This window comes from Notamacropus eugenii, chromosome 3 (assembly GCF_028372415.1).
Source record: "Notamacropus eugenii isolate mMacEug1 chromosome 3, mMacEug1.pri_v2, whole genome shotgun sequence".
Classification (NCBI taxonomy): Eukaryota; Metazoa; Chordata; class Mammalia; order Diprotodontia; family Macropodidae; genus Notamacropus; species Notamacropus eugenii.
This window is the reverse complement of record NC_092874.1, coordinates 318,385,935-318,411,706: the sequence shown is the minus strand read 5'-3', so window position 1 is coordinate 318,411,706 and position 25,772 is coordinate 318,385,935. Positions and strand designations below refer to the sequence as shown.

Here is a 25,772-nt window from a genome sequence, read left to right as displayed (position 1 = left end):
ATTGACTAACTTTAGACTTTTTATTTTTGGAGGGGGGAGGCGAGGCAGTTGGAGGGTTAAGTGACTTGCTCAAGGTCAAGGTCACTTGCTTAATTAAGTGTCAAGTGTCAGAGGCTGGATTTGAACTTAGGTCCTTCTGACTTCAGGGCTGGTGCTTTATTCACTGTTCCACCTAGCTGCTCCAAGACTACTTTTTTAAATCCACATTTCACCTAATTCACTTGGTTCCCAAAGACCCCCTTCCAAGGACCTTATTTTCCATTCACTGGAACCCCTGTCTCAGAACTCAGCCCCTGTTTCTGCCTAATCTTATGCAGCTAGATCCATTTCAAGTGAGGTCTGTTGTTACTCAGGATGTGATAAAAACACACATTAGAAACACAATTTAGGTTGGTGAGATAGGAGGCATATCTAGGCCCTCTCCTAAAATAGGAGATCTTAACAAAACCCTTTGGAAGTTTAATGTAGCCCATGGACTCTTTCTCAGAATGTTAAGTGCATAAAATAAAATACATAGGGTTACAAAGGAAACCAATTACATTGAAATTCACAGTTCACAGATCCCCTATGAAGAATTCCTGCTAGGTTGGAGTCTATGTGAGGTAGATTTTAATCTTCAGTGAAGGTGGCAGTGTTCTCATTGACTCAAAAGCAGCACTGTTTGGATTGTAGCAGCACTCATACTCTCTGGGTGAATTTGAGGCTTAGGTACAAGTCCTTAGTGTTTTGGATGTAACTTGATTTCTTTCTCTTTAATTAGCCTATTTCCCTTGGTATGTAGCCTCCCCCACTTGGGGCTAGGATGGAGATAGGGGCAATCCAAGAAGCCCAGTCCTTGACCAGCCCTTGATGTGATTCTTTTATCTGGTACAAATTCTCATGTTCTCTCCCCCACTTTGTTTATAAGTCTCATCTCCTTAGTAATTAATACCAGTAAGGTCACCCCTGCCCCAGAATTAACTTCTGCAGAATTTGTCACTCTTAATCATAACTAATAAAGAGGAAAATTATAGTGTTAATGTACTTTGATTAAGGAAACTTGGTTACTAGAAATCCTTTTTTTTTCCTTCAGGAAAACTTGCTGATTGATGAATACCATAAATTGAAGTTGATTGACTTCGGTCTTTGTGCAAAGCCCAAAGTATGTATGTAAGCACTGCTCTTTTGTTTTTCAATATTAAAATGTTTAATAGATAGCATCCCACATAATCCCTGAATTTTGGAATTAGAGGAGATAAGATTGAAAGAGACTATTAAAAAAATTGTGCTTTTCTTTGTACTTAGGATTGATATGCTACTTTGAATTTACTCCTACCTGGTTTTCAGTGACCACTCTTTGGCCCATTAAGAGGAGTCTAAATTTAGTCATTGTCTCAGTTGGAGAGAGGAACATTTTTAACAGCTCTGATTGTAGTAGAATCAGCTTTCCAAGAAATTAAATGTCCTTGGATGGATCGATGACGTGTTCATGAATGAGGTTCTTCCACAAGTTCAGATGATAGTTTTGCCCTGTTTTCTGATTTTTTAAAATTTTATTTATTTTTAGTTTTCAACATTCATTTCCACAAGATTCTGAGTTCCAGATTTTCTTTCTCTCTTTCCCCTGCCCCCCACCCTGAGATAGCATACGTCCTGATTACGCCTTCCTCCAGTCTGTCCTCCCTTTTATCACCCCCCTTCCCTTTTACTTTCTGAAGGGCGAGGTAGATTTCCATACAGCATTGCCTGTGTATCTTTTTTCCTAGTTGCATGTAAAAACAGTTTTTTAACATTTGTTTTTAAAACTTTGAGATCCAAAATCTCTTCCTTTTGCCCAACCCTCCCACCCCCATTGAGATGGCAAGCAGTTCAATATAGGTTATACATGTGTAGTTAGGCGAGACATCTCCGTAATAGGCATGTTGTGAAAGACTAACTATATTTCCCTCCATCCTAGCCTACCCTCCATTATTCTGTTTTCTCCTTTGACCCTGTTCCTTTCCTAAAGTGTTTGCTTCTGACTGCCCCCTCCCCCAATCTACCCTCCCTTCTGTCATCCCCCGCCCCATTCCCTTCCCCCCTGCTTACCTATAGGGTAAGAAACCCAGTTGAGTTTATGTGTTATTCCTTTCTTGGGTCAAATCCGATGACAAGAAAATTCCTGCCTCTGCCACCACCCCCACTTCCCTGGACCCTATGCTCCTGTTTCATTTAGGCCCCACAAAATTTTCCCACTGACCTTTTTGCCAGTTGTGGATTGAGAAGTTTGGAATCTGCCACAGCTGCCAGTGATTCAGTCCCCTGAGGCCTACTTCAGCCAGTCTGTGCTGGTGTGGCCCATGCTGGACTGTGCTCTGTTCTCTGCCCAGTGTGAAAGACCCTTCCTGTCGACTTTCCAGGTTGTCTTGGGCTGGGGATTTGTTTTGTTTTTGTGGGTTGTGTAGCTCTAGAATTTGTTTAGAGTCATTTTTTACAGGTATTTGGAGGGCTTTGGGGGAGAGTTCAGGGAAGTCCCTGCTTTTACTCTGCCATCTTGGCTCTTGTCTCTCTCCTCCCCACCTCCCCACCTCCCCAGTTTTCTTGTCGTGTGAATTCTAGACTGTGTCTTTCTTGTAATCCTGCACATAAGACCCTTTCATTATAGTCTTCCAGCTAGAGACCTTCTTCTAAATCCTTTAATGTATCATGAATACTAAAGTTTAGGCTCTCTGTTTGTTTGTTATCCTTTTCTCCTGACGTGGGCCCACTAGAACCTGAATGTGGTCTTTTGTACCATTTCCCATGTGTGTATTATTGTGTGTAGTGTGTATATAGGCTTACACACTCCATTTGTTTTTTTTTATTGCTTTTTGGATCACCTATAATTCTGATTGTTTTGATGTTGAGCTGTGCTGTGATTCAGTTATTTATCAGGATAAAATTGGTATTAAAAAGATGAGTTTTTGTTTCAGGGAACAGTTTGGCATTATTGAAAGTAGTACATAATTTCTCCATAGCAAAACTGCTTGTTCTTTTCCTATTTAGATATGTTCATCTAGACACTGACCTTTTTCTTGCCTCTTGTATGTGAGATAATTTACCCCATTCTCTCTCTCTCTTTCTCCTCCCAATATATTCCTCTCTCACCCCTTAATTTCGTTTTTAGATATCATCCCTTCATATTTACCTTACCCTGTGCCGTCTGTCTGTCTTTTCCTCCAGCTACCCTAATACATTGGTATTAAAAAGATGAGTTTTTGTTTCAGGGAGCAGTTTGGCATTTTTGAAAGCCGTACATTATTTCTCCAAAACAAAACTGCTTGTTCGTTTCCTATTTAAATATGGCTCAGCGCACTGTCCAGATGAACATATCTAATGGGTATATCTGAGGTATACTACTAATGAACTTGGTTGATGTACTGCCTATTTGACATAGCGTAATCTGTGCAATTTTCATTCTTTATCTGGGTGATTTTTTTCCATGTGGATTGTTAGGCTATTTCATTTGAATTGTTATGGATCTCACTGAGGAGATGTAGCATTCTACTACTTACTTTATTGATTAGGTTTTATGACTTTTTGTACTGATAACCAAAAGATAGTTGGAAAATTTCTGTGGCTGCATCTATAAAAGAATCTTTGTGATCTATGCCTGGGAGATACTTTGTTGGAGCAGAACCTTCTGCCTTTTTGAGTCAAATGCTTTTTTTATAATCAGTAGCGACATTTGGATCTCATGTTCTGTCTGCATCTCATGTGACTGTGAAAATGAAGCTACTGTAAAAATTGTCTTTAAAATCCTGTCCTTTTGGAGTCTTCCCATGTTTTCATCAAGGATGCCCTTCATGATTACATAGACTAGTTCTCATAAATGTTTATAAAGATGAGAAATATTACTCTGAGAAAGGGTTGGTAGTTGCTGATTTTTCAAAATTTCCTTTTTCATTTTTTTATTGTGAGTTTTGATTTTTCTCCCTCCAGCTTTTCCTCCATCCATTGAGAAGGCAAGCAGTATGATACCCATTATATGTGTGAAGTCATATAAAACGTTTCTCTATTAGCCATGTTGCCAAAAAAAAGGCCAGGAAAATAAAGTAGAAGCTTTAACCAGCACTCAAGAGTCCATAAGTTCTCTGTCTAGAGCTGGATAACGTTTTTGATCGTGAGTCCTTCCCAATTGTTGTGGATCATTATATTGATCATCATATTGATATTTTCTTGGTTGAATGAATGAAAAAACCACTTAAATGCGTATTACATGCTGATAATAGAAATACAAAAGTGAGGTGGTTGTCAGGGAGCTTATGTTTCTAATAAGATTGAATCATGGCCAGAGATGAATGAAGTCAGTGATGTTGAGTGGGGCTATAAAGCAATTGAAAGAGGAGCCTCTTCCACAAGCACTGGTAGTATTGACTAATACTGTTCCCAGGGCAGGAAGTGGGAAGGGATGGTGCCGTGGGCAAGGGAGGGAGGGAAGAAAGTGGTATGCTTGGTTGTCTGCAGCTGCATAGATGTTGGGAGCCCTCCCTAGTTAGTGTGATTTTAGGGCAGGAGCAAGAGGTTTTGCTTGGAGGCAGTGCTGCAGCATCCCTCAGCAGAAAGATGGGCATGGTCAGGTGGCTGGGACCAGCTTACTCTGGTGCCAGGGCATAGCAGTGGGCAGGGTGGATGACAGGGAGAGAATATGATGGGTGACTAGGGCTGTCTAGATGAGCCAGTCATTGCCAATCAGCATGGCCTTCAGGCTGCAGGAGGACAATGGGGCAGAAAGATTAGGAGGCTTTTTCATTTCCCATTTAAAACATAGGATCACATATGTAGAGCTGAAAGAATTTTGGAGGTCATCAATGAGGAACTGAGGTCCAGAGTTAAGTGCCTTGTTCAAAGTCACATAGTAAGTTAGAGAAGCAAGATTCAAACGTAGGTATTGTGACTCCAAATCCAGCACCCTTCTTCCTCTGCCACATGGCCTCCCATAAGTTTTTTTAAAAATTCTTTTGGAATCTTCTTTTTGAGAACCTGAAAAAGTGAAGTCAGGATCTGAGTATCTAAACTTGCAGCAGTTCAAGTATGGCTTTCCTTTGCAGTCAGACTCAGGTGTTCTTCACTTTGTCCTCCTTAAGTGCTGTTGCTACCTTCTCATATAGCGTGCTGGGTTCTGAGTTGTTCAAGTCCAGATAACGTGGCTATGCTGTCATTGACGAGGAAGATCAATTGCCGTAGAAACAATGGCTAGTCTAGTCTGTTTCGCTACTGGTTTTGTCTGTAAATATTTGTAGGACAAATCTAGCTCAGACAGAACACACTGTAGAAGCTTTCTGTAGGATGGTTTTCTCCTGTTAGATCTTATTTATGAAGTAATACCGACCATCTTCTGCCATTTTCTGTTGTTTTACAAATCATCTTGTATTTTAAACAGTATGGCCTTTGACCCTGGTAAAGGGATTAGTGTTTGCTGGCTGAGGGAGTCTTCAGGTTATGGTGCTTGTTTCCAGTTAGTAATAATGGTGATAATCATGGTCAGTCTTTAGTTTTAGTTATTTAGTTACAATTTTCCAGAGGTAACTGCTTGTTTAAATGGATCAATTTAGAACTGTTGTTATAGTAATGTTTTCTTGCCTTTATTTTCCTAATTTGGTTGTGGCAATTTTGACCTTCAATAACTAATCAGTTGATGACGTGATTGCATGCAAATAGCTGAGAACGACCCATTTCCCACTAAGTAGCTAGTTTCCTGTCAGTATTTAGTCCATTTTCTTTTTCATGATGTTTAGCGTTTGTCATGGTGAATGCTTTCCAACTCTCTTCTTAAAGAAAAGATTGATAGTATTTAGGTATGAAGTTTCTGGGTAAGGTGCAAGATTTTATTCTGTTTTCTTTTTTTAGTTCTCAAATTTTTTTCCAACTTCTTTTTTCAGTTTCTTACCCTGTGTCTATCAAATACCAAAACTATGTTTATGTTGAATGGTCTCACAAGATCACAGATCTTGAGATAGGCATCAGAGACCATCCCCTCATTTTACAGATGAGATAACTGAGGCACAGGGAGGGTAAGTGGCCTGCCTAAGGTCACACTGGTAAAAAGCATCTGATGTAAAATTTGAACCTAGGTGCTCTAATTCTAAAGCTGATGCTGCCCCCTGCCCCCAGCTCCCTTTCCACCTCCTTACCTCCTTCCCCCCCACCCCCCCAGGTTCTTTAGTAGAATTTTGCCACTTTATACCTTACAAGACACGCTGACCTGTGGTAGTCTTTTTGCTTTTTGTTAATCACAGATAATGTAAGATAAGAAGACCTCGGGTCCCATAAAACAATGTTTTGTATTGCCTTTGGGCATGTAATGAAGTGAGCTCCTTTATTTTCATTTTCAAAAAGAACCAACCTGTGAGCTTTTCTTACATTTAGCCGCAACTTCATTGTCTGTTTTATTTGAATGAATGAAACATTTATCAAGCACTTCTCTGTGCAGAGCACTGTGTTAAGCACGAGAGACACAAAGAGAATAGTACAACAGTCCCTGTTCTCAAGGAGCTTACATCCTGATGGGGCCATAACACAAATGGAGGCTTTCATTACAAGTCACATGAAAAGGTCACATGGTGATCAATGGGCAGCAGCACAACAGATGGTAGTAACTCTGTTTTCATGTCCCTTTCACTGTTAGAATCATGATTGTCTGATGTTGTGCCATTTGTGAGTGCAAGGGCTTTGGTGATAGCTTTTCTTTCTGGCTCTTCATTAGCTGTAGACCACAGGAACAGTGGCTGGGTTGCTGGCCACTTCCCAGGATGGGGACTGGGCTGCCCCGGGCTGGAGGTCTGGTCATTCCTAAGGCTCTTGGGTTCAGGGTCTTGGGCTACTCCCTGAGAGTCTGAGGGGAGGTGGTGGTAGCTGGACCTGTCTAGCATTTGTAGAATCCTGTCTTCTCAGGATGCCTTGCTGCTTCAGTGAGGCTGGCTTGTCCACACTATGAGTGAGAGTTCAGCAGATATGTCAGTATAAATGTAGGCTGTGGATTTGTTTTATGCTATGGGTTAAGATAATGGGTACATTAGTGTTTCTAAGTATTTCATGAGTTGGTGTGGCCAACTTGCTGATAATGATGATTGAAGCATGTCTTCTTATTTATCTATTTTTAGCACATCTTCTTAAAACATATAGTGTTAAAATGCAATGATCACTGAAAGTGACCTCTTCTAAGTTACTTAAGTCTAGTCTTGCTGTCAGATAAGACTGAAGTTCTTAGTAATCAAAAACATTTAAAGTTTATCTTCTTTCACCTTGTCAGTGACTTATGTGTAGCAAACCTATCAAGTAGCTGAGCTGTGGAAGACTTTGGTGCATTCTGTATATACTCACCTAAGACTATTTGTAGCTCGATGTGTGTTCACTTTAAAAATTGTTATACTTAAGTTTGATTTTAAATAATGAACTACAATTATCCCTTGCATGGTTTAATGCTAATTCTCCAGCATGCCTGGGTTATCTGAATCTTAAGGATGACTAAGTACATCTCTGGGGTCATCATAAACTCCCAGATGTTTGTGTTTCATAGCCTTCCTTCCTTTCTTCCTTGCTAGCAACCCTCCCAGTTTAATTTTTTTTTTTCATTTCATTAAAGGAACCATCCCTTGACTCACTTCATAAAGAGGCCTATTCGTTGAATGGGCAAAAATGAGAACCTGAAAAGACCTTAGCCTAAAAAGGCCAGGATCTCCCATTGCATCCTGGGCTGTCTTCAGTCATCCTGATGAATATATGGCCACTGGACCCAAATGACTGTGGAGGAGGAAATGAGGCTGGTGACCTTGCACAGCCCTCCCTCGCTCAAATCAAAGTCAACTGCAAGTCATGTCACCATCTCCCTGATGTCATGGTCCTCTTCAAAAACGAAGGACAAATACAACAACCCACCTTCTTAATATAGATAACTTGGTTATTGCTACTGTGGAAGTGGCCTGGATGTGAAATGACCAAAGCACTTATTAGCATTATTTTTTTCTTCTTTGTTGATGGTCTTGACTGGTTGTCTTATCACTTCTCACTGCCTATATTTTAGGGGTTGAAGCAAAGTGAATTATCACTGTGACCTGGCAAATGCATATAGGAAATGCACTTGAATGGAAATATTGATCTGAATTTGGTTCAGATTCCCCCCCCTCATCCAAAACACTGAGTTGGAAATAAAGAAGAAATCTTATGAACAAAAAGAGTTCCCTCAATTTAAATAGAAGAGTATTTTGGGTCTTATCAGCACAGGACTATATGAGGTTGCTTTTATTTGGAATGGACAAAAAAGTCTAACATATAAATGAAAGCCAAATGATTTAGAATTGTGGGCAGAAAACTGTTTAGGCCTGGGCACCCTGAGTGGGGGTAAGCATTGCCTCTTGGTGTCATAGGTAGATATCAGAAACAAGGAGAAAAGAGAAGAAGGGGAGGAAAGGAGAATGGGGGAAATGATTAGGGGAAAAGAGAAGCTCACATATTTAGTAGTCTGTCATAACAAATGTTTCATATCCTGTAGACTTATTTTTGTTTTATCTTACTTCCCTCCACCACCCCCATCCCCAAGATCATGTCTTGGTCTCCTACTTCCAGCTCCTTTCCAAGTGTCCCTGTATATGTGTTAGTTCCACAACAGGAGGAATTGTTTAATGAAAGTGTGAAGTTACTTGGTGATAATCTCCACTGTGACTCCTTCTAGGCCTCAGGACTTTTGTGCCTTTGCTCCCTGCCAGCCCTCTTGCTCATTTTGGTAGCACTCCATCAAAATTTTAGACCTGGAATGAACTCAGATATTAGGTAGTGCAATGGTGTCAAACTCAGATATGAACGGGCATCACTGAAGTGTACATAAGGATCCCTGTAGGCCACATACTGACTTAGTTTTAAAATGTAAGACAATCTATGTTTTATCATTATTATTTGTTTTTTTAAATATTTTCCAATTGCATTTTAATCCAGCTCAGGAGGCACTCAGGACTGCTGCTGGTCTTGTGTTTGATACCTCTGATATTGTGCAGCCTTCTCATTTTGCAGATTAAGGAACTGAGGCTGAGAGAGATGCCCTGTCTCAGTATACACAGGTAGTGGCAGAGGAGAGGTCAGATCTTGGGTTTCCTGGTTGCTAGTCTAGTACTAACCTGAAATTGTAGAACTTTTGGAAGCAGTGAGGTTTCTGTTTATTGAAATCCTGGAAAGTTGCTTTAACTCTGTGCCCTTCTCTTTGCATACCAGGAAGAATCACTTTAACTCTGAGTGTGTCAAAGTGGCATAATTTCTGTGATTCTGTATTCTTAGTCATGAGACTGAGAGGAATCTGTCTAGTTAGGATGCACTTGTCATGAAGGAGAAGCCTGACTTTTTTTCTTTCTTTTCATGCCCCCTAGTTTACAGTATGTTCTAATTTCTGCTGTCTGTTGCATCCTTTATATTCAATATTCCATCTTTTCTGCAGGGTAACAAGGATTACCATCTACAGACATGTTGTGGGAGTCCGGCTTATGCAGCCCCTGAACTAATTCAAGGCAAATCCTATATTGGATCAGAGGTATATGTGTGTTCTTGTAGTTTTTGTATTAATGCACTATCCTGTGTTGAGTTAGCTAAGCTTATTGTTACAGCAGGATGCCAAGGGGATACAGACCCTCTGTGAACTACTTAACTTAGAGCAGAGAAAAGGACTGCTCTTTGGCCACAGCCTTGCCATGTATTTTATAAATGGCTGCCATTAAGCTTTTTCAAAGGAAGGTTGGCCAAGAATAAGTAAACAGATCATTAGTACCACAGGAGGTGAAAGTTCAAATTGTGTGTTGTAATGACACTTGGTTATTGTCCTTCCTGTATATGAGGAAACCAGTTTTATTATTTTTTCTTAAACATGGAAGGAAGATGTGGAGAGAAAACTTTGAAAGTTCAGTGACAAAGATGATATTGTAGATGTTTTACAAGTTGGCCTGTTGTAGAGGAGAGGAGCTAATAATAATGTAAGCTCTTCCAGTCAACCGTAAAGGCCAAGGACTGGTTTGTTTTTTGTGTTCTTAGTGTCTAAGGGCACATTGACTTTATAAGTGGATGTTGAGCTGTCATTCACAGATCTGATAGGTAATCAGTTACTTTTTTCTCTAATTTATTTGGATGTGACCTTTTACATCTAGGTCCCATGTCCTTTTGGAGCTTGCCTTGGTATAACGTATGAGGTATTGGTCTAAACATTTCTGCCAGATTGTCGTCCAGGTTTCCTAACAGTTTTTATCAATGGTGAATCCTTATCCCAGTGGTAGTGGTCTTTGTGTTTATCCAACACTACGCTGCTAGGTTTAATTTTATGTGTTTTACTTTTTTGTGTTTCTAGATTATACTTAGAGCTAAATTGTTTTTTAAAGACCCATATGTGAACCTGTATAGACATTCTTTTAAATTATTAGTTTTCAGTTTTCTGTATAGACATTTTTACACTAGATTGATTTAAAGACCATCCTTTGGCTGGGTCAATCAATTTTCCTATGTCTGCAGTTATCTTTCCCTATGATATCTTTGTTCAAAACACTCCTCTTGGAAACCACCCTACTATATATATGTTGTTTCCCTGTATTAGACAGTGATTAGTTTGCTTGCTTGTATTTGTATCCCTATTGTATAGTAAATGTGATTAATAGATTTTTTATATATTCTTTTGCTCTTAGATACTATTTTCTGAATTTAACATTGTTTAAAAATCTGACTCCTTGAGTCTTAAGGCCTCAGTTTCCTCATTTGAAAAATGAGAGATTTGATATAATAGTCTCCTAGTTCCCTTCCAGCTCTAAGTCTAGACTGCCTAATGGCTGCTTTTGCTGAAAAAGAAAATGACTGATAGCTTTATATTATGATTTTCTAAGATAATTGCTAATGATTTGTATAGTATCTCCCCATGTATTAATTTGAAACTGGTCCTTTAATTATTAGGATCATCTCATATTAACAGTGGTACATATATAAACCTTGTTTGATTTTTTAACATGCTTTTGACAGAGTAGAGACTTTATGTTGTCTGAAGCTTAGAAGACATAGGAATTTGCTTGAACTTCATAGTCCTAACTCCTTTATTCTTCCCATTATCCAAATAGTCTAGTGAATAAGAATTTATAGTACGTAAGGAGATTTTTTATTATTAGTCTGAAATTTGTCTTTAATGCAGTTTGGGTGTTTTCTCCCTTAGGCAGATGTTTGGAGCATGGGAATTCTTTTATATGCACTATTATGTGGATTTCTACCATTTGATGATGATAATGTCATGGCTTTATACAAGAAGATCACCGTAAGTATTATATGGTGAAATTTAAATGAATATTTTGCATTTTAGGCAATTGTTTAACATTGAACACAAGTAGAAAATGGTTTATCTGGTAGATTATGAACATTTTGAGGGATCTGTGATCACATCTGTGTGGATACACTTCTGTGGAACAGATGTAATCCATGCATGCCTTCTCATCTTCTATAACTTTTGTCTATGTCCTTCCATTAATTTTCAGTAGACATTCTGCCAGCACGCTAGGGACCTTCCTCAAGCTCTCCTATTGCTGAACATCTGCCAGTGGGCTATACAAACTTTCCATGACTTATCCCTTCCTTTCCATGCATACGGACTTTTTCAGTCATATGTCGCTTTGATAGTAGCCTTTATGCTACTTGTCTTGTGCTTCTCCATTTCCCCTTTTTCATTAGTTTAAAAAATATATTTATATTAATGTCTTATTTTTACATCACTTAGATTTCCCCCATATCCCTCTTCCTTTTTCCTTCTAGAGTACCATTCCTTAGAATGAAGGATTTTTTTTAAAAAAGAGAAAGAAGAGGAAAAAAATTCAACAGTTAATCAGTACAAAAAAATTTGACAATATCTGCAGTGTTCCACACCTGTGGGCCCTCCCTTTTTCCACCTTTGCAGAGGAGTTGGGAGAGATCTCTTCTTATGCCTCTCCTTGGGGTTATGCTTATCTGTTGTGATTTTGCACTATTTGTTTTCTGTTGTTTTGTGACTTCAGTTTATGTTGTAGTTATCGTGGTTATGGTTTTCCTTGCTCTGCTTCACTTTAGATCAGTTCATTTAAGTGTTTCCGGGCTTCTCTGTGTCATGTTCATTGTGTTTTTATAAAACATAAGTAATATTTTCTTCCATGAATGTATCACATTTTATTTAGTTGATGAGCATCTGCTTTGTTTGCAGTTCTTTGTTACCACAAAAAGTGATGTCAATATTTTGGTGTATGCTCCCCATTGCCTTTTGAGTCATTTTTAATTCTTCAGAGATTATGGCATTCTTTTACTTTAGTGAATCCATAAATTCCACAAGTCAAGGATGTTGATATTGACAAGGTGGAGCCATTTAAAAAATAGGACATGTTTCCTAAATGTAATCCATCTTACTCTCTTTTTCCTATTCAATTCTGAGATTAATTCGTTGTCCAAGACACACACACACACACACACACACACACAGACACATGCAAATATACACACACACAAACTAATATGTCAGCTCTATATATTGTTGATCCAAGTGCATTTCTTAGTTTGGACAGTTGACATTCATTACCTATTTTCTTTTTTCTTTTAGTTTTATTTATTTTTAGATTTCAACATTCATTTCCACAAAATTTTGAGTTCCAATTTTTCTCCCCATCTCTCCCCTCCTCTCACCCCATAATACCTTGCGTTCTGATTACCCCTTCCCTCAGTGTACCCTCCCTTCTATTATACCCCACCCTTTTCTTATCCTCCTCTTCTGTCTTTTTTTGTAGGGCAAGATAAATTTCTATACTCCATTACCTGTATTTGTTATTTCCCAGTTCTGTGCAATAGTAATTCTCAACATTTGTTTTTAATACTTTGAACTCCAACTTCTCTCCCTCCCTCCCCACTCTTCCCCACTGAGAAGGCAGGCAATTCAATACAGGCAACATATGTCTTGTTTTGCAAAAGACTTCCATAAAAGTCATGTTGTGTAAGACTAACTATATTGCCCTTCATCCTACCCTGTTCCTATTCTCTCATTTGACCTTATCCCTTCCCAAAAGTGTTTACTTCTAGTTACTCCCTTCTCTCATTTGTCCTCCCTTCTATCATCCCCCTCACTGCACTTGTCCCCTTCTCCCCTACTTTACTGTAGTGTAAGATAGATTTTCATACCAAATTGAGTGAGCTTGTTATTCCCTCCTTAAGCCATATGTGAAGAGAGTAAATTTCACTTTTCCCCTCTCACCTCCTCTTTTCTCCTCTGTTGAACAAGATTTTTCTTATCTCTTTTATGAGTGATAGCCTGCCCCATTCCATTTCTCCCTTTCTCCTCCCAGTATTTTCCTCTCTCACCCCTTAATTTAATTTAATTTTTTTATGGGTATCATCTCTTCTGATTCAACTCAGCCTGGACTCTCTGTCTATATGTGTGTGTGTGTGTGTGTGTGTGTATGTGTGTATGTGTGTGCATATGCAAAATATCCCTCTACCTACCCAAATACTGAGAAAAGTCTCGAGTTACAAATATTATTTTTCCATGTAGGAATGTAAACAGTTCAGCTTTAGAAAGTCCTTTATGACTTCTCTTTCTTGTCCACCTTTTCATTCTTCTCTTGATTCTTGTGTTTGAAAGTCAAATTTTCTATTCATTTCTGTTCTTTTCATCATGAATGCTTGAAAGTCCTCTATATCACTGAATGATCATTTTTTTCTCTTGAAGTATTATACTCAGTTTTGCTGGGTAGGTGATTTTTGGTTTTAGTCCTAGTTCCTTTGACTTTTGGAATATCCTATTCCAAGCCCTTCAGTCCTTTAATGTAGAAGCTGCTAGATCCTGTGTTATTCTGACTGTATTTCCATAATACTCGAATTGTTTCTTTCTAGCTGCTTGCAGTATTTTCTTCTTGACCTGGGAACTCTGAAATTTGGCCACAATATTCCTAGGAGTTTCTCTCTTTGGGTCTCTTTCAGGAGGTGATTGGTGGATTCTTTCAATATTGATTTTGCCCTCTGGTTCTAGAATGTCAGGGCAGTTTTCCTTGATAATTTTATGAAAGATAATGAATAGGCTCTTTTTTTGATCATGGCTTTCAGGTAGTCCCATAATTTTTAAACTGTCTCTCCTGGATCTATTTTCCAGGTCAGTTGTTTTTCCAATGAGATGTTTCACATTATCTTCTATTTTTTCAATCTTTTGGTTTTGTTTTGTAACTTCTTAGTTTATCATCTTAGTCATTAGTTTCCCTGAACTCCACTCTCTTTTTTAAAGAACTATTTTGTTCAGTGAGCTTTTGAACCTCCTTTTCCATTTGGCTAATTCTGTTTTTTAAAAACCTCCTTCTCTGTATTGGCTTTTTGGACCTCTTTTTCCAATTGAGTTAGCCTCTTTTTAAAGGGGTTATTTTCCTCAGCATTTTTTTGGTTCTCCTTTAGCAAGCTGCTGACTCACTTTTCAAGGTCTTCTATGGCCTGAGCCTATTTCATATTCATTTTGGAGGTACTGGAAGCAGAAGCCTTGACTTCCTCTGACAGTATGCCTTGTTCTTCCTCTTCTGAGAAAGTAACCTTCTATGGTCTTATTTTTTTCCCCTTTTTTAGTCATTTTCCCAGCCAGTTACTTGACTTCTGAATCCTTTGTCAAGAGGAAGGTGCTAGTGCTCCTCCCCTCAGTACTGTGCTCAGGGCTGAGGTTCAGATCAGCTGCTCAATTCCCCCAGAGACTTTAAGCTGAGCCATTAGGACAGTGGGCCCAGGCTGCTTCCATGGCCACCATAGCTGCACTCTGCTGCTGTTGCCGCTGCCTCTGCTGCCGCCTGGAGCCAGTGCTGGGAGGAGCAGCTCCCCTCTCACCCAGATGGGAAATCCCTCGCACACTGACCTTTGGAGCTTTCTGTGTCACTTGTGGGTTGAGGGATCTGGAACCCTCCCTGCTGGGAATTTTGCCCTGGAGGTCTGTTCAGGTCCTGTTCCTCTCTGTGCTTCAAGACCAGGGCTGGGCTCTGCTCTGCTCAGTGTCCCTTGGGACCGACCTTTCCTGTCGGCCTTCCAGGTTACCTTACGCTGGAAATCTCTTTCACTCTGTTGTTCTGTGACTTCTGCTCCTCTAGGATTTGTTGAGAGTCATTTTTCACAGGTATTTTGTGGGCTGCGGGGGAAGCGCTAGAGTACATGCATTTTTCTATTCTGCCGTCTTGACTCCACCCCCTGTTTGTTGTTTTCTTGTGTGGATAGTTAGATCCAGCTCTAACTGTCTTAGATAGGAAATGGATCTTGTTTAGGGAGTTCCTGCTTTTAATGCTGTCAGCACAGTTCTGTCTGCAAGCAGGAGCAAAGGAGTGTCTAGAGGATCCTACCATCTAGAGAATCTTGGTTCAGCTCGGACTTTACACTGACCTCCATAATGGTGGCAGATACCATTGTCTAACATGTCTGCTTGCTTTATGGCTATTAACTAGATGATTGCTGAAAACAGTGCTCTCTTTTACAGCTTTAATGGGATCTTACGTGATTCATACATGTGTGTGTATATATAATACTTTAAAAAAAATCAACACGCAATGAATACAGTGGAATCTTGTACATTCTTCACTTTTCAGTCAGATGGGTCACTACAGAGATGTGATATGCTCATCTTTGGTAGTAAGCAACTCGAAACAAAATGGGTGTCCACCAAGTGGTGAATGATTGAGTAAAGCATATGAATATGTGAAATAAGAAGTGGTGACTATAAAGAGTTCAGAGAAACATGGGAAGACTTATATGAACTGATGTAAAATGAAATAAGTGGAACCAGGAAAATCACATACACATTGACCCCAGTAACATAAAGGAAAAGAACAACTAAAAAAAGCCAAATTCTGAGTAATTGATTTGACCAGTTTTGGTCTTGGAGAACAAATGATGTATCATGCCCTTTTTTGTGCTAAAGAGATGAGAGAATACCTATATATGCACAAAATTTTGTTTATATGGTCATATGTCCTTTTAGCTGCTTCCTTTTATCATTATCAACTTGACAGACCAACTAAAGCATTTCTCCACACAAAGAACAGAAAAGGAGGATTCCATATGACATCCTGCATTTCTTATCATGCACAACATGATTTATTTTTTGTGTTTCAAATGTAACGTGGCAGTTCCAATACTTCCCTGCTTGTATACATTCCCCTCTTAAACATCTCTCGGCTTTGCTCTGTGTAATTTTGCTGATTCATTGGCACACTTTTCTGTTTTATAATATCACTCTTAAGCTTCTTCCCAAAGCATCCACCTCCAAGAAAAAAAGCATAAAAACCTTCCATTTGAAAAAGACCTCTACATTAGCCATGTCTGAAAGTGTGTGTCTCATTCTGCGCCTCTAATCTGACTGTTGGAGTCATAATTGGTAATTACATTGATCTGAGTTATTAAGACTTTGCTTGTTTTCCTTTACAATGCTGTAGTCATTGTGTATGTCATTTTTCTGGTTCTGCTCCTTTCATTCTGAATCAGTTCATACAAATACTCCTAGGATTATCATTTCTTACAGAACACTGATATTCCACATGTATATGTATCATAATTTGTTTTTCTGTTTCCCAATGGTGTTTACTTGCTTTATTTCCAGAACTTTGCTACAAAAAATGTGCTGCTCTAAATGTTTTATATGAATATGAAATCTTTTCATTTTTCTTTGATCTCTATGGAGTGGTATTGCTTGGCCAAAGCATAGGCACAGTTTACTGATATTTTGGTTATTGATCCAAATTGCTTTCAAGAGGGATTGAATCAATTCACAGTTCACCAATGGTGCATTAGTGTCTCCTCTGCCTCTCTAACAATTTTCATTTTTTTCCCTCAACTTTACTAATTTGGTGGGTATTTGGGGAACCTCAAATGAAACCTCTCTTACCAACTTAGCTTGCTACTTTCACTTTTTTGAATCTTTTCATCCTGCCTCAAACCTTCCTTGGCTCCCCCTGCCCTCAGCTGAGAACCTTGCCTTATGTTTCACAGTAACAGTTGAGGCCGTTCATTCACCATGAGCTCCCTCTTTTCCCCTTTTCTCCCCTCTTCTTCATCCCCTATCATTCAGGTGCTTTCAGGTGCCTGTCTCACAGGACCTTTTTCCTAATCGAAGCTAACCTTTCTACTTGTTCAAGTGATCCTATTCCATCCCATCTTCTCCAGCAGATTGCTTCCGCTGTCATCCCACTCTCACTTATATTCAGTCTCTTCCTCTGTACTGGCTCATTGCTTATTGCCTACAAACCCACTCATGTCTTCCCCCTCCTGAAAAAATCCTCACTTGAGCTTTTTATCCCCACTCTTGTCCTATATTTCTTCCACCCTTTGTAGCTAACCTCCTTAAAAAGGCCATCTATAATAGGCATCTCCACTTTCTGTCCTTTCACTGTCTTCTTAACCTCTTACAATCTGGCTTCTGACCTTATCATTCCAAAGAAACTGCTCTCTCCAAAGTTACCAGTGATCTCTTAGTTGCTAACTCCATTGTCCTTTTCCCGTTCCTCATTTTCCGTTACCTCTCTGCAGCCTTGGATGCTGTTGACTCCCTCTCTTCCTTGACATTCTCTTCTCTCTAGGTTATTGAGACATTCCTTTCTTTTAGTTCTCTTATCTAACTTCTTCTCTGTCTCCTTTGCTGGATCCTCTTTCAGATTATGCCTTCTAACCATAGGTGTCCTGGGCCCTTTCCTTTCTCCCTTTATACCACTTCACTTGGTGATCATTAGCTCCCATGGATTCAATTACCATCTCTGTGCTAATAATTCTCAAATCTGATTACCTTGTCCCAAACTCTGCTGGCCTCACATTTTGCTTCTCTGACTGCCATTCTGATACTTCAGACTGAATGTCTGGTAGACATCTTACACTGCGCATGTCCAAAACAGATCCAAAACAGAACTCATTATCTTTTCCCCTAAACTTTAACCTGCCTCCCTCAACATACACACACACCCTCACCCTTATCCCTACCTTCTTCCCTTTCCCTGTTATGTTTTAGAAGGCAACACCATCCTCGCATTCTCTCATGCTCACAGCCTAGGAGTCACTCTGAATTCCTCTCTCACTCTCCACTTTATAAGCTTTTGACAAGGCCTTTGGATTTCATTTTCTCTGCATCTCTCTAATATGCCCCCATTTCTCCTCTGAAACTGCCACATATCCTGGTGCAGGCCCTCATCACCTCACACCTGCACTACTGCAGTAGCCTGCTGGTGGATTGGCCTGCGTCAAGTCTCCTCCCCATTTCGTTCCATCCTCCATTCAGCCACCAAAGTGATTTTCCTAAAGCACACGTCCTACCATGTTACTCCTCTATTCAGCAAACTCCAGTGGCTCTCCATTGCCTCCAGGATCAAATATACAAGCTACATTTGACATTCAGAGTCTTTAATAGCTTAGTCACTCCTTCCTTTACAGTCTTCTTACACTTTGCTCCCTGCCATGTCCTCTTTGATCCAGTGACACTGGTCTTCTGTCTTTTCCACAACCAAGACATCTCATCCCTCAGCTCTGGGCAAATTCTCTAGCTGTCCCCCATGCCTAGATGCTCTCTCCTCAACTCCACCTACTGACTTCCGTGACTTCCTTTAATTCCTGACTAAAATCCCATCTTAATTCTACTGCCTTTCCTTTGTTAATTATTTCCTATTTTTCCTGTGTATGACTTGCTATGTATAAATTTGTGTTGTCTCCTCCTTTATGTTGTAAGCACCTTGAGGGCAAGTATGGTCTTTTGCCTTTTTGTATCCCTAGTCCTTAGCACAGGACTTCGCATATAGTAGGTGTTTAATAAATGTTTATCGATTCATTGAATTTTCATTTCTTTTATTGTTAGTGCCTAGAGTGTTTTTTCACATGATTGTTGATAGTTTGCCTTTTTTTGAAAGTTACATGTTCATATCTTTTGACTGTTTTATTGAGAACTGACTCCCTATATATGTTTAACAATTCCATATTTGTGTTGATTATCAGACATATGTCAGAGAAATTTGTTTAAAAGATTTTTTCCAAGTCAACTCTTTCCCTTCTACTGCTATCTGCACTGCTTCTGTTGGCACATTTTTCAAAATGCTGTCATCTCAGATTCCTATCTTGACTCCTGTGGTATAGGAGAGGATAGAGATCTTTTATTGGTTCAAGAACTCTTTCCCTATCCATTGTTGTTCAGGATTCTTCCTTTCCTTCTGTATTTGATGTATGGTAGTACCTTTTATATATATAGGTCATGTTTCCATTTGGAGCTCGTTGTTTGCATGAGCTGTTGGACTCACTGATTTCTTCTAGACTACTTTCCAGTTTTCTAGGAGTTTTTGTTGAATAGTGAATTCTTACCCCAGTGATTATTTTTGTAACTGTTGTTGTCATAATTCCTGTTGATAACTTGGTAGCTCCAGACATTTTGTACATTCTTTCAATGAAATTTCCTTTTCCATTTCTTTCTTCTGAGTTTTGATCAGGCTGATAATTTTGTGTATTTTTTTGATCTACTACTTTACTGACGTTATTAATTGTTTCAGTTAATTTTCAGTTGTCCCTCTAGGGTTTTTTAAATTCTTCATCTGCAATAATAGATACTTTTTTCCCTCTTTACCAATATTTCTCAGTTTCTTTTTCTTTTTTTGGTTGCTATAGTTAACAGTTTTAGAACTGCCAAATAATGAGGACAATAAACATCCTTTTTTTACCCTTGGTTTCATTAGAAAGATCTCTAGTGTTCCCACCTCTTTTTTAAAAAAATATATTATTTATTGTATTAAAAATGGACCACTTAGTTATTTTTAACATGAAGCTGCATTGTATCTTGTCCAAAGACTTTTATACATCTCTTATTTTTTATTATTTGGGGATTAATATGTATTATATTCGTAGTTTTCCCAATATTAACCAACCTTGTAGCCAAGGTACGAATCAAACCTGGTCATAGTATATACTCTTCTTTAATACATACCTTCTTTGCTAACATTTTATTCAGTATTTCTGACATTTATTAAGGATTAATTGCTCTATAGTTTTATTTCTGTACTTTATCTCTTCCTGTTTTAGGTATTAGGACCATATATGTCTCATAGGAGCAATCTGCCAGCTTTGCATTTTGGCTGTGACATTCCTCAGTGTTTTCACTTTGGAGTGTTTTTCAAGAGGTTGTTTATTTCTCTTTTTTCACTTAGGTCTCTGATTCTAAATCTGGTCAGTTTTCTTTTGTTACTTTTTTGTTGTCTAGGTTTTTTGTTTGGTCATGTCTTTGTGAGAGTTAGGTGATTCTTAGATTCTCTTTCCTTGACTTTTTTTGTGTTGTTTTTATAGGGGATACTTCATAAAAGAAAATTTTTCAATCTTTTGATTTTGTTCTGATATTTCTTGTCTCATGGAGTTTTTGCTTTCTGTTTACTCTTTTGTTGTCTAGAGAATCCACTTGTATAAGATTTTCCTACCTTCTGTTCTAAGCCATTTGTTCTTTCAGTTTTTCACCTACAGCTCTCATTTCGTTTGCCATTTTATTTTTTGTATCTTGATGCACGTTATCAAGCAACCATTGTTCTTATGTCCAACCTTTTGTTCCCCCCACTGAGGCCTTTATAGTTGTTGTGAGTTTAATCTTCTCTGAGTTTGTCTCTTAGACTTCTCTTGACTCATTTTTTCATCGTTTGTTGTCTTATTCTATTTATTCAAATTTTCAGCTTCAGTTCTTGGATTGTGATTTTTTTGCTTGGGCCACTTTCCTGGATGCTTTTGGAATGAACTTAACTAATAATCTTTTTTTTCTTTTCTTTTCTTTTTTAGAGAGAAGGTAGTAGCTTTATTTTTTCATTTGAGTTATTTTATTTGTTTTCAGTGTTCGACAATCACTTCCATATGTCTTAGATTTTTTCCAGTCCCTCCCTGAGATGGCATACAATCTTATATATAATCTGTACGTGTTAAATACATGTTGCATAGAAGAATTAAAATGAATGGGGGAAACCATAAAGCAAAACAAAACATAGCATAATACAAAAGTGGAACGTGTTTTACCTCAACAGTCCATGGGAAATTTTTTAAGTCCATGCATTTCAATGAAGTGCTAAGTCTACCAGAAAAAATTCCTTGCACACTATGGTTGTTGCTGTGTACAAAGTTCTCCTGATTTTGCTCTTTTACTCAGCATCAGTTCGTATAAGTCTTTCCAGGCTTCTCTGAAGTCTTCCTGTTCATCTTAACTAATAATCTTGCAAACTTTCTGGAAACTTGTCTTTACCTATAGTGCATCTTGTGAGGTGATATTGCTTATAGTCTTCCACAATCCTTTATAAGAAATTAAAATAATTTTATATTTTAACTGGATGTTTCCCTTGGCTCCTAGATTTTTCTTAATCAGGGGATTCAAAGTGTTTTAAGGGTTAAACTGTTTTTTAAGTTCTTTTGGCTTCTTTATTGTATAAAGTATGGGACAAATCCTCAACTAAAAGGGTGAGGGAGGAGTGTTTTGGGAGGTTTAAGGAGATAGAAGTTTCAAGTAATCTTTATGAGGAGTAAGAGTATTACTTAGGGAGGTACAAAAGGGTTGTCTTGTTTCAATGAGGGTCCCGTGTATGTTTAAAAAACATACATTTGTGGCGAATTTAGTTAGTTCATTTTAGTATGTGCAGAAGTACAGAAGTGGATAGTGTTTTTTTAAAAATCATAAGCAGCAATAAGATGGAGTTGGTGAGGGGGCAGTAAGGGATTTGAAAATTGAGGAAAATGTGGAATTGAATCAGGTGACTCTAGGGTAGATATTGGGAAAGGATGACAGGGAATTAGAAGCAGTGGTTACTGAGGAGTTGAAAACTTTTCATGAAGAGGAAGAATAGGAGAGGTGAGACATAGGTAAAGATAGAATGATAGGTTATTTTAAGAAAGTGGAGTGTCAAGTTTTTAGATCATGAAAGTGATTAAGTCAAAGTGATTGCCATTAAAATTATTATTATTTTTTTAGCTCCTAGGTGTGATTAAAAGCGTACATTTCCTTGGTGATCCCTTTATATCACTTCTTATTCAGATAATGTAACTTTTGTAAAGATTGTTGTATTCCTAGGTGTGATCAGAAACATAGTGTGGCTTATCGTGTAAGGAGAGGGAGGAATCACAGATGGACCACCTGATTGTTCCACAGATCCCCAGGAAATATAAAAGACGTAGGCAATCTAGAAGGCCTCTAGCATATTAGGTAGGTACTCTACAGAGCTTCTATTATGGGAGCATATGAACAGAATTCTTAGGATGTGAATTGCCTGAGGGAGCGCTGATGAGAAGACTGACCCATTGAAGTGTGGGCACACCTCCTTTTATTGTGCTTTTGCTTTATTGCACTGTATGGATATTGAGGTGGTTTTTTTTTTAACAACTGGAAGATTTGTGACAACTCTGAATTTAGCAAGTCTGCTGGCACCATTTTCCCAACAGTATGTGCTCACATTATGTTTGTGTCGTACTTTGTTGATTCTAGCCAAATTTCACATTTTTTCATTATTATTATTATATCTGTTATGGTGATCTGTGGTTAGTGATTTTTGATATTACTATTGTAATTATTTTGGGCACCATGAGTCTTATGTGTATTCTGACGGCTCCATCGACTTATCGTTCCCTAGTCTCTCTCCCTCTCCTTGGGTATCCCTGTTCTCTGAGACATAATAGTATTGAAGGATATTACTTAAACTTAGTTGATAAAACAGTGGCAGAATTTGAGAGGACTGACAACAATTTTGAAAGAAGTTTTACTGTGGGTAAAATGCTATTACAGAGCAACTCATGCTACAGTGAAAATCTCTGGTAGAAGGAAGAGTCAATCAACGTGGCAAACTTCGCTGTGGTCTTATTTTAACTTCGAGACCTTCCACTGGCAAAAAAAAAGACTACGAGTTGCTGAAAGTTTAGATGATGGCTAGCATTTTTTAGCATCAAAGTATTTTTTTAATTAAGGTATTTATATTCTTTTTTTTAGATACAATACTATTATATACTTAATAGGCTACAGTATAGTGTACACATCACTTTTATATGCACTGGGAAACAGCAACTTTGTGTGACTCACTTTATTGTGATATTCAATTTATTGCAGGGGTCTGGAACTGGATCCCTGGTATCTCTAAGGTATGCCCATAAGATAGTTAAAGGGAAAAAAGTGAAGTATGCCATGGGCACTTGGTGGGAGTAAAGAGTCCTGGTTCTACTACTAATTGGACTGACCTTGAACATCTACACTTCATTGCACTTCAGTTTCTTCATCTGTTAAATGAGAAAGTTTATCAGAACAACTGTGATTTTCTTCGTACTCAAGCCAGAAAATCAGCAAGATTTAGAAATGAGAAGGACCCTCTCTGGTAGCATTCAAGCCAGTAGGACAATTATCCTGGGCACAGGATTGAAACATGCAGCACAGTGCTTCATCTAGTAGTGGTGCAGTAATGCCTCCGGTATCAATATCTGTGTGAGTGTCTTCCTGGAAAAGATGGAGTTGTTTGAAGCAGAGAGTGAATTATTCCCATTGTTCTCTTTCTGTGTTTGCTCAGACTCTATATTCCTATTATTTTTGCTAGGCCAGGCCCTGATTTTCCATTTAGTTGTGACAGGTAAGATTTGATTTAGAAAAGTCCTGTTTGCAGGAAGCAGAAAGGTAGCCTGGGAGGTGGCAGACCCAGATGGTCAGATTTGCAACCTGCTAACCTCCTGCTCAGTTAACATGTGGTACTAAGATCCCAACCTTAGGTTTTCACTTGCCTGATTGGTTTCTCAGTCATTATGGTGAGGTTTGAAATTAATGCAGTTAATGCAAATGAAAGCTACAAAAGGTGGGAGGAGCCAGAGTTGGAATAATCAGTAAGGCTGGGGAGCTCAACACCCTCACAGCTGGGAAGCTATAAGGAAAGCAGCAGTAACATCTGCTACTGCTTCTTTGTTAAATCCCTCTGTGTCTGGCTTCTTGATTCTTGAAAAGGGGGTGGAGGTAGAGTGGGGGACAGGCTCTTGACATCTGGTAGTGTTCCAGAGGCAGCCAAGTCCCTTAATCCCTTCCAGTTCCTCTAGAGAAGCAGCAACAGGGACTGGAGACTTCCTCAAAGAATTGGTGGCCCCTGTAGTTCCTTCTCTAATGCCTGATTCCAGGCGGCACAAATTTTAAGCCTTGCAAAAAACCAGATGCTGCTGTGTGAATAGAATGGTATAGGAAGGAGAAGCATTATGATCGACTTCACTTTTATACTTCATGCTCAGTAAAGGGAGAAGGACCAAGTACTGTTTCTGAGCACCAGGTCAGTTTTCCCTTTCATATGGACACTGCTGCAGTTTCAAAAAGCATTAAGGAGTCATCTTTATCCCTCTCTATATTTTCTTATTGGCAAAGTGTTTCTTGGTCCCAGAAAGCTATTCCAATATTTTTAACCTTCTGCCACATTTTTTCTATTCTGCACTTTGGATAATAAGCATCAGCATTCCAAGGAAATGGACAGGCTTATAGATTTCTTCAGGCATTGTGCTTTAGTGAAGTAAACATTGGATTTGGAGTCAGAAGACTTGAGTTCAAATCCCAGCACTTGTGCTTATTTAACTTTAAATGTTTAGACTTGAAGATCCTCGTGGCCTAATCTGTAGCACGACCAGATTGGACTGTGACCTTCCATTTCTAAGTATCATAAACCTATGATTAAAATTATCTTAGTTGATACAGCTGGCATTTTATTGCATAGGTCTCTATAAGGTGTTATTAAGTCCTATTATGACTGTAGAAGCACCACATGGGAAAAGTTTATTTTTCTTCCTTTATTTTGTGAGTAGAGCCTTTCAGAACTGGGCAGAAAGTGTTCTTTGGGCAAGAAGGAGGGAGGCAGCCTTTTGGCTCCTGTCCAGTCTAAATTTTGTTCATTGTAGGAGGGAATATGCATGTGACCCTTATTCCTGGCCCTGCTGTTTTCCATCCTTAATACTCTCTCTTTCTTTAGTGTGTGGTGTCTTCAGTTGTCCTGTAAACATTGAAGTGGGCAGGGCTTTAGAACAGCAACGAGAGGAAAATGACTTGATAGTCCTTTCTACTTCAGTTTTCTTTTAGGAACTTCAAGGCTTTGGATTCACATCCAAATCTCTCTGGTTTTCTTTTCTCCTTTTTTCCAGAGTAGGGAAATTAAGATACCAAAGTGCTTTGAGATCATACCCTGTGAAGATTTGTTCAAGGAATGAGGCATATTTACCTAGGAGAAGAGAACACTTGGGGTGTTGGGTAAGAAATGATGGCTCATGTTCAAGTATTTGATGAACTGTTATTTGGAGAAGAGATTGGACTTGTCCTGCTTGGCCCAAGGAAGCAGAAGTCAGAGCAGTAAGCATTCATGAAGCATCTGCTCTGTGCCAGGCACTCTGCTGGGCGCTGGGATGTGCAGTGCCAGTGTCAGATAGTCTGGGTTCTCAAGATTGCATTTTACTGGGGACTGGGTAGAAACTGTAGAGAGGTATATTTAGGTTTGATCTAAGGAAATAACTTAACAATGAGAAACATCCAGTCATTCAGCAAGCATTTGTTAAAGACTTCCTCTGTGCCATGCTCTGGGTGAAGGAGCTTCCATTTGAATGGGAGAGATCATCATACATAACTGATTACTTCAGGATAATTACAAAATAGATAAATAGCAAGTAGTCTTAGAGGGAAAGACCCTACTAGCTTGGGGTTTGGAATTGAGACTGGGAAAAGCCTCCTTTAAGAGGTGATATTTTAGTTAAATCTTAAAGTAAGCCAGGGATTCTAAGAATCAGACATGAGGGATGGACAATGCAAAGCCCTGGAGATGTGAGAT

The 25,772-nt window shown here is 38.8% G+C and overlaps 1 protein-coding gene across 5 annotated transcripts in view; it reads left to right on the top strand.

Annotated features, from left to right (window-relative positions):
- The window catches only part of MELK (maternal embryonic leucine zipper kinase), a 97,820-nt gene that overhangs the window by 24,565 nt on the left and 47,483 nt on the right, over positions 1–25,772 (top strand). For 4 of the 5 annotated variants that reach the window (XM_072596785.1, XM_072596786.1, XM_072596789.1 and 1 more), the window contains 3 exons: positions 1,073–1,141; positions 9,422–9,514; positions 11,165–11,263. In XM_072596785.1, the coding sequence (XP_072452886.1) occupies positions 1,073–1,141; positions 9,422–9,514; positions 11,165–11,263 (261 nt within the window). The remainder of the gene's footprint in view (positions 1–1,072; positions 1,142–9,421; positions 9,515–11,164; positions 11,264–25,772) is intronic. The other variant, XM_072596788.1, reaches the window with a different exon arrangement.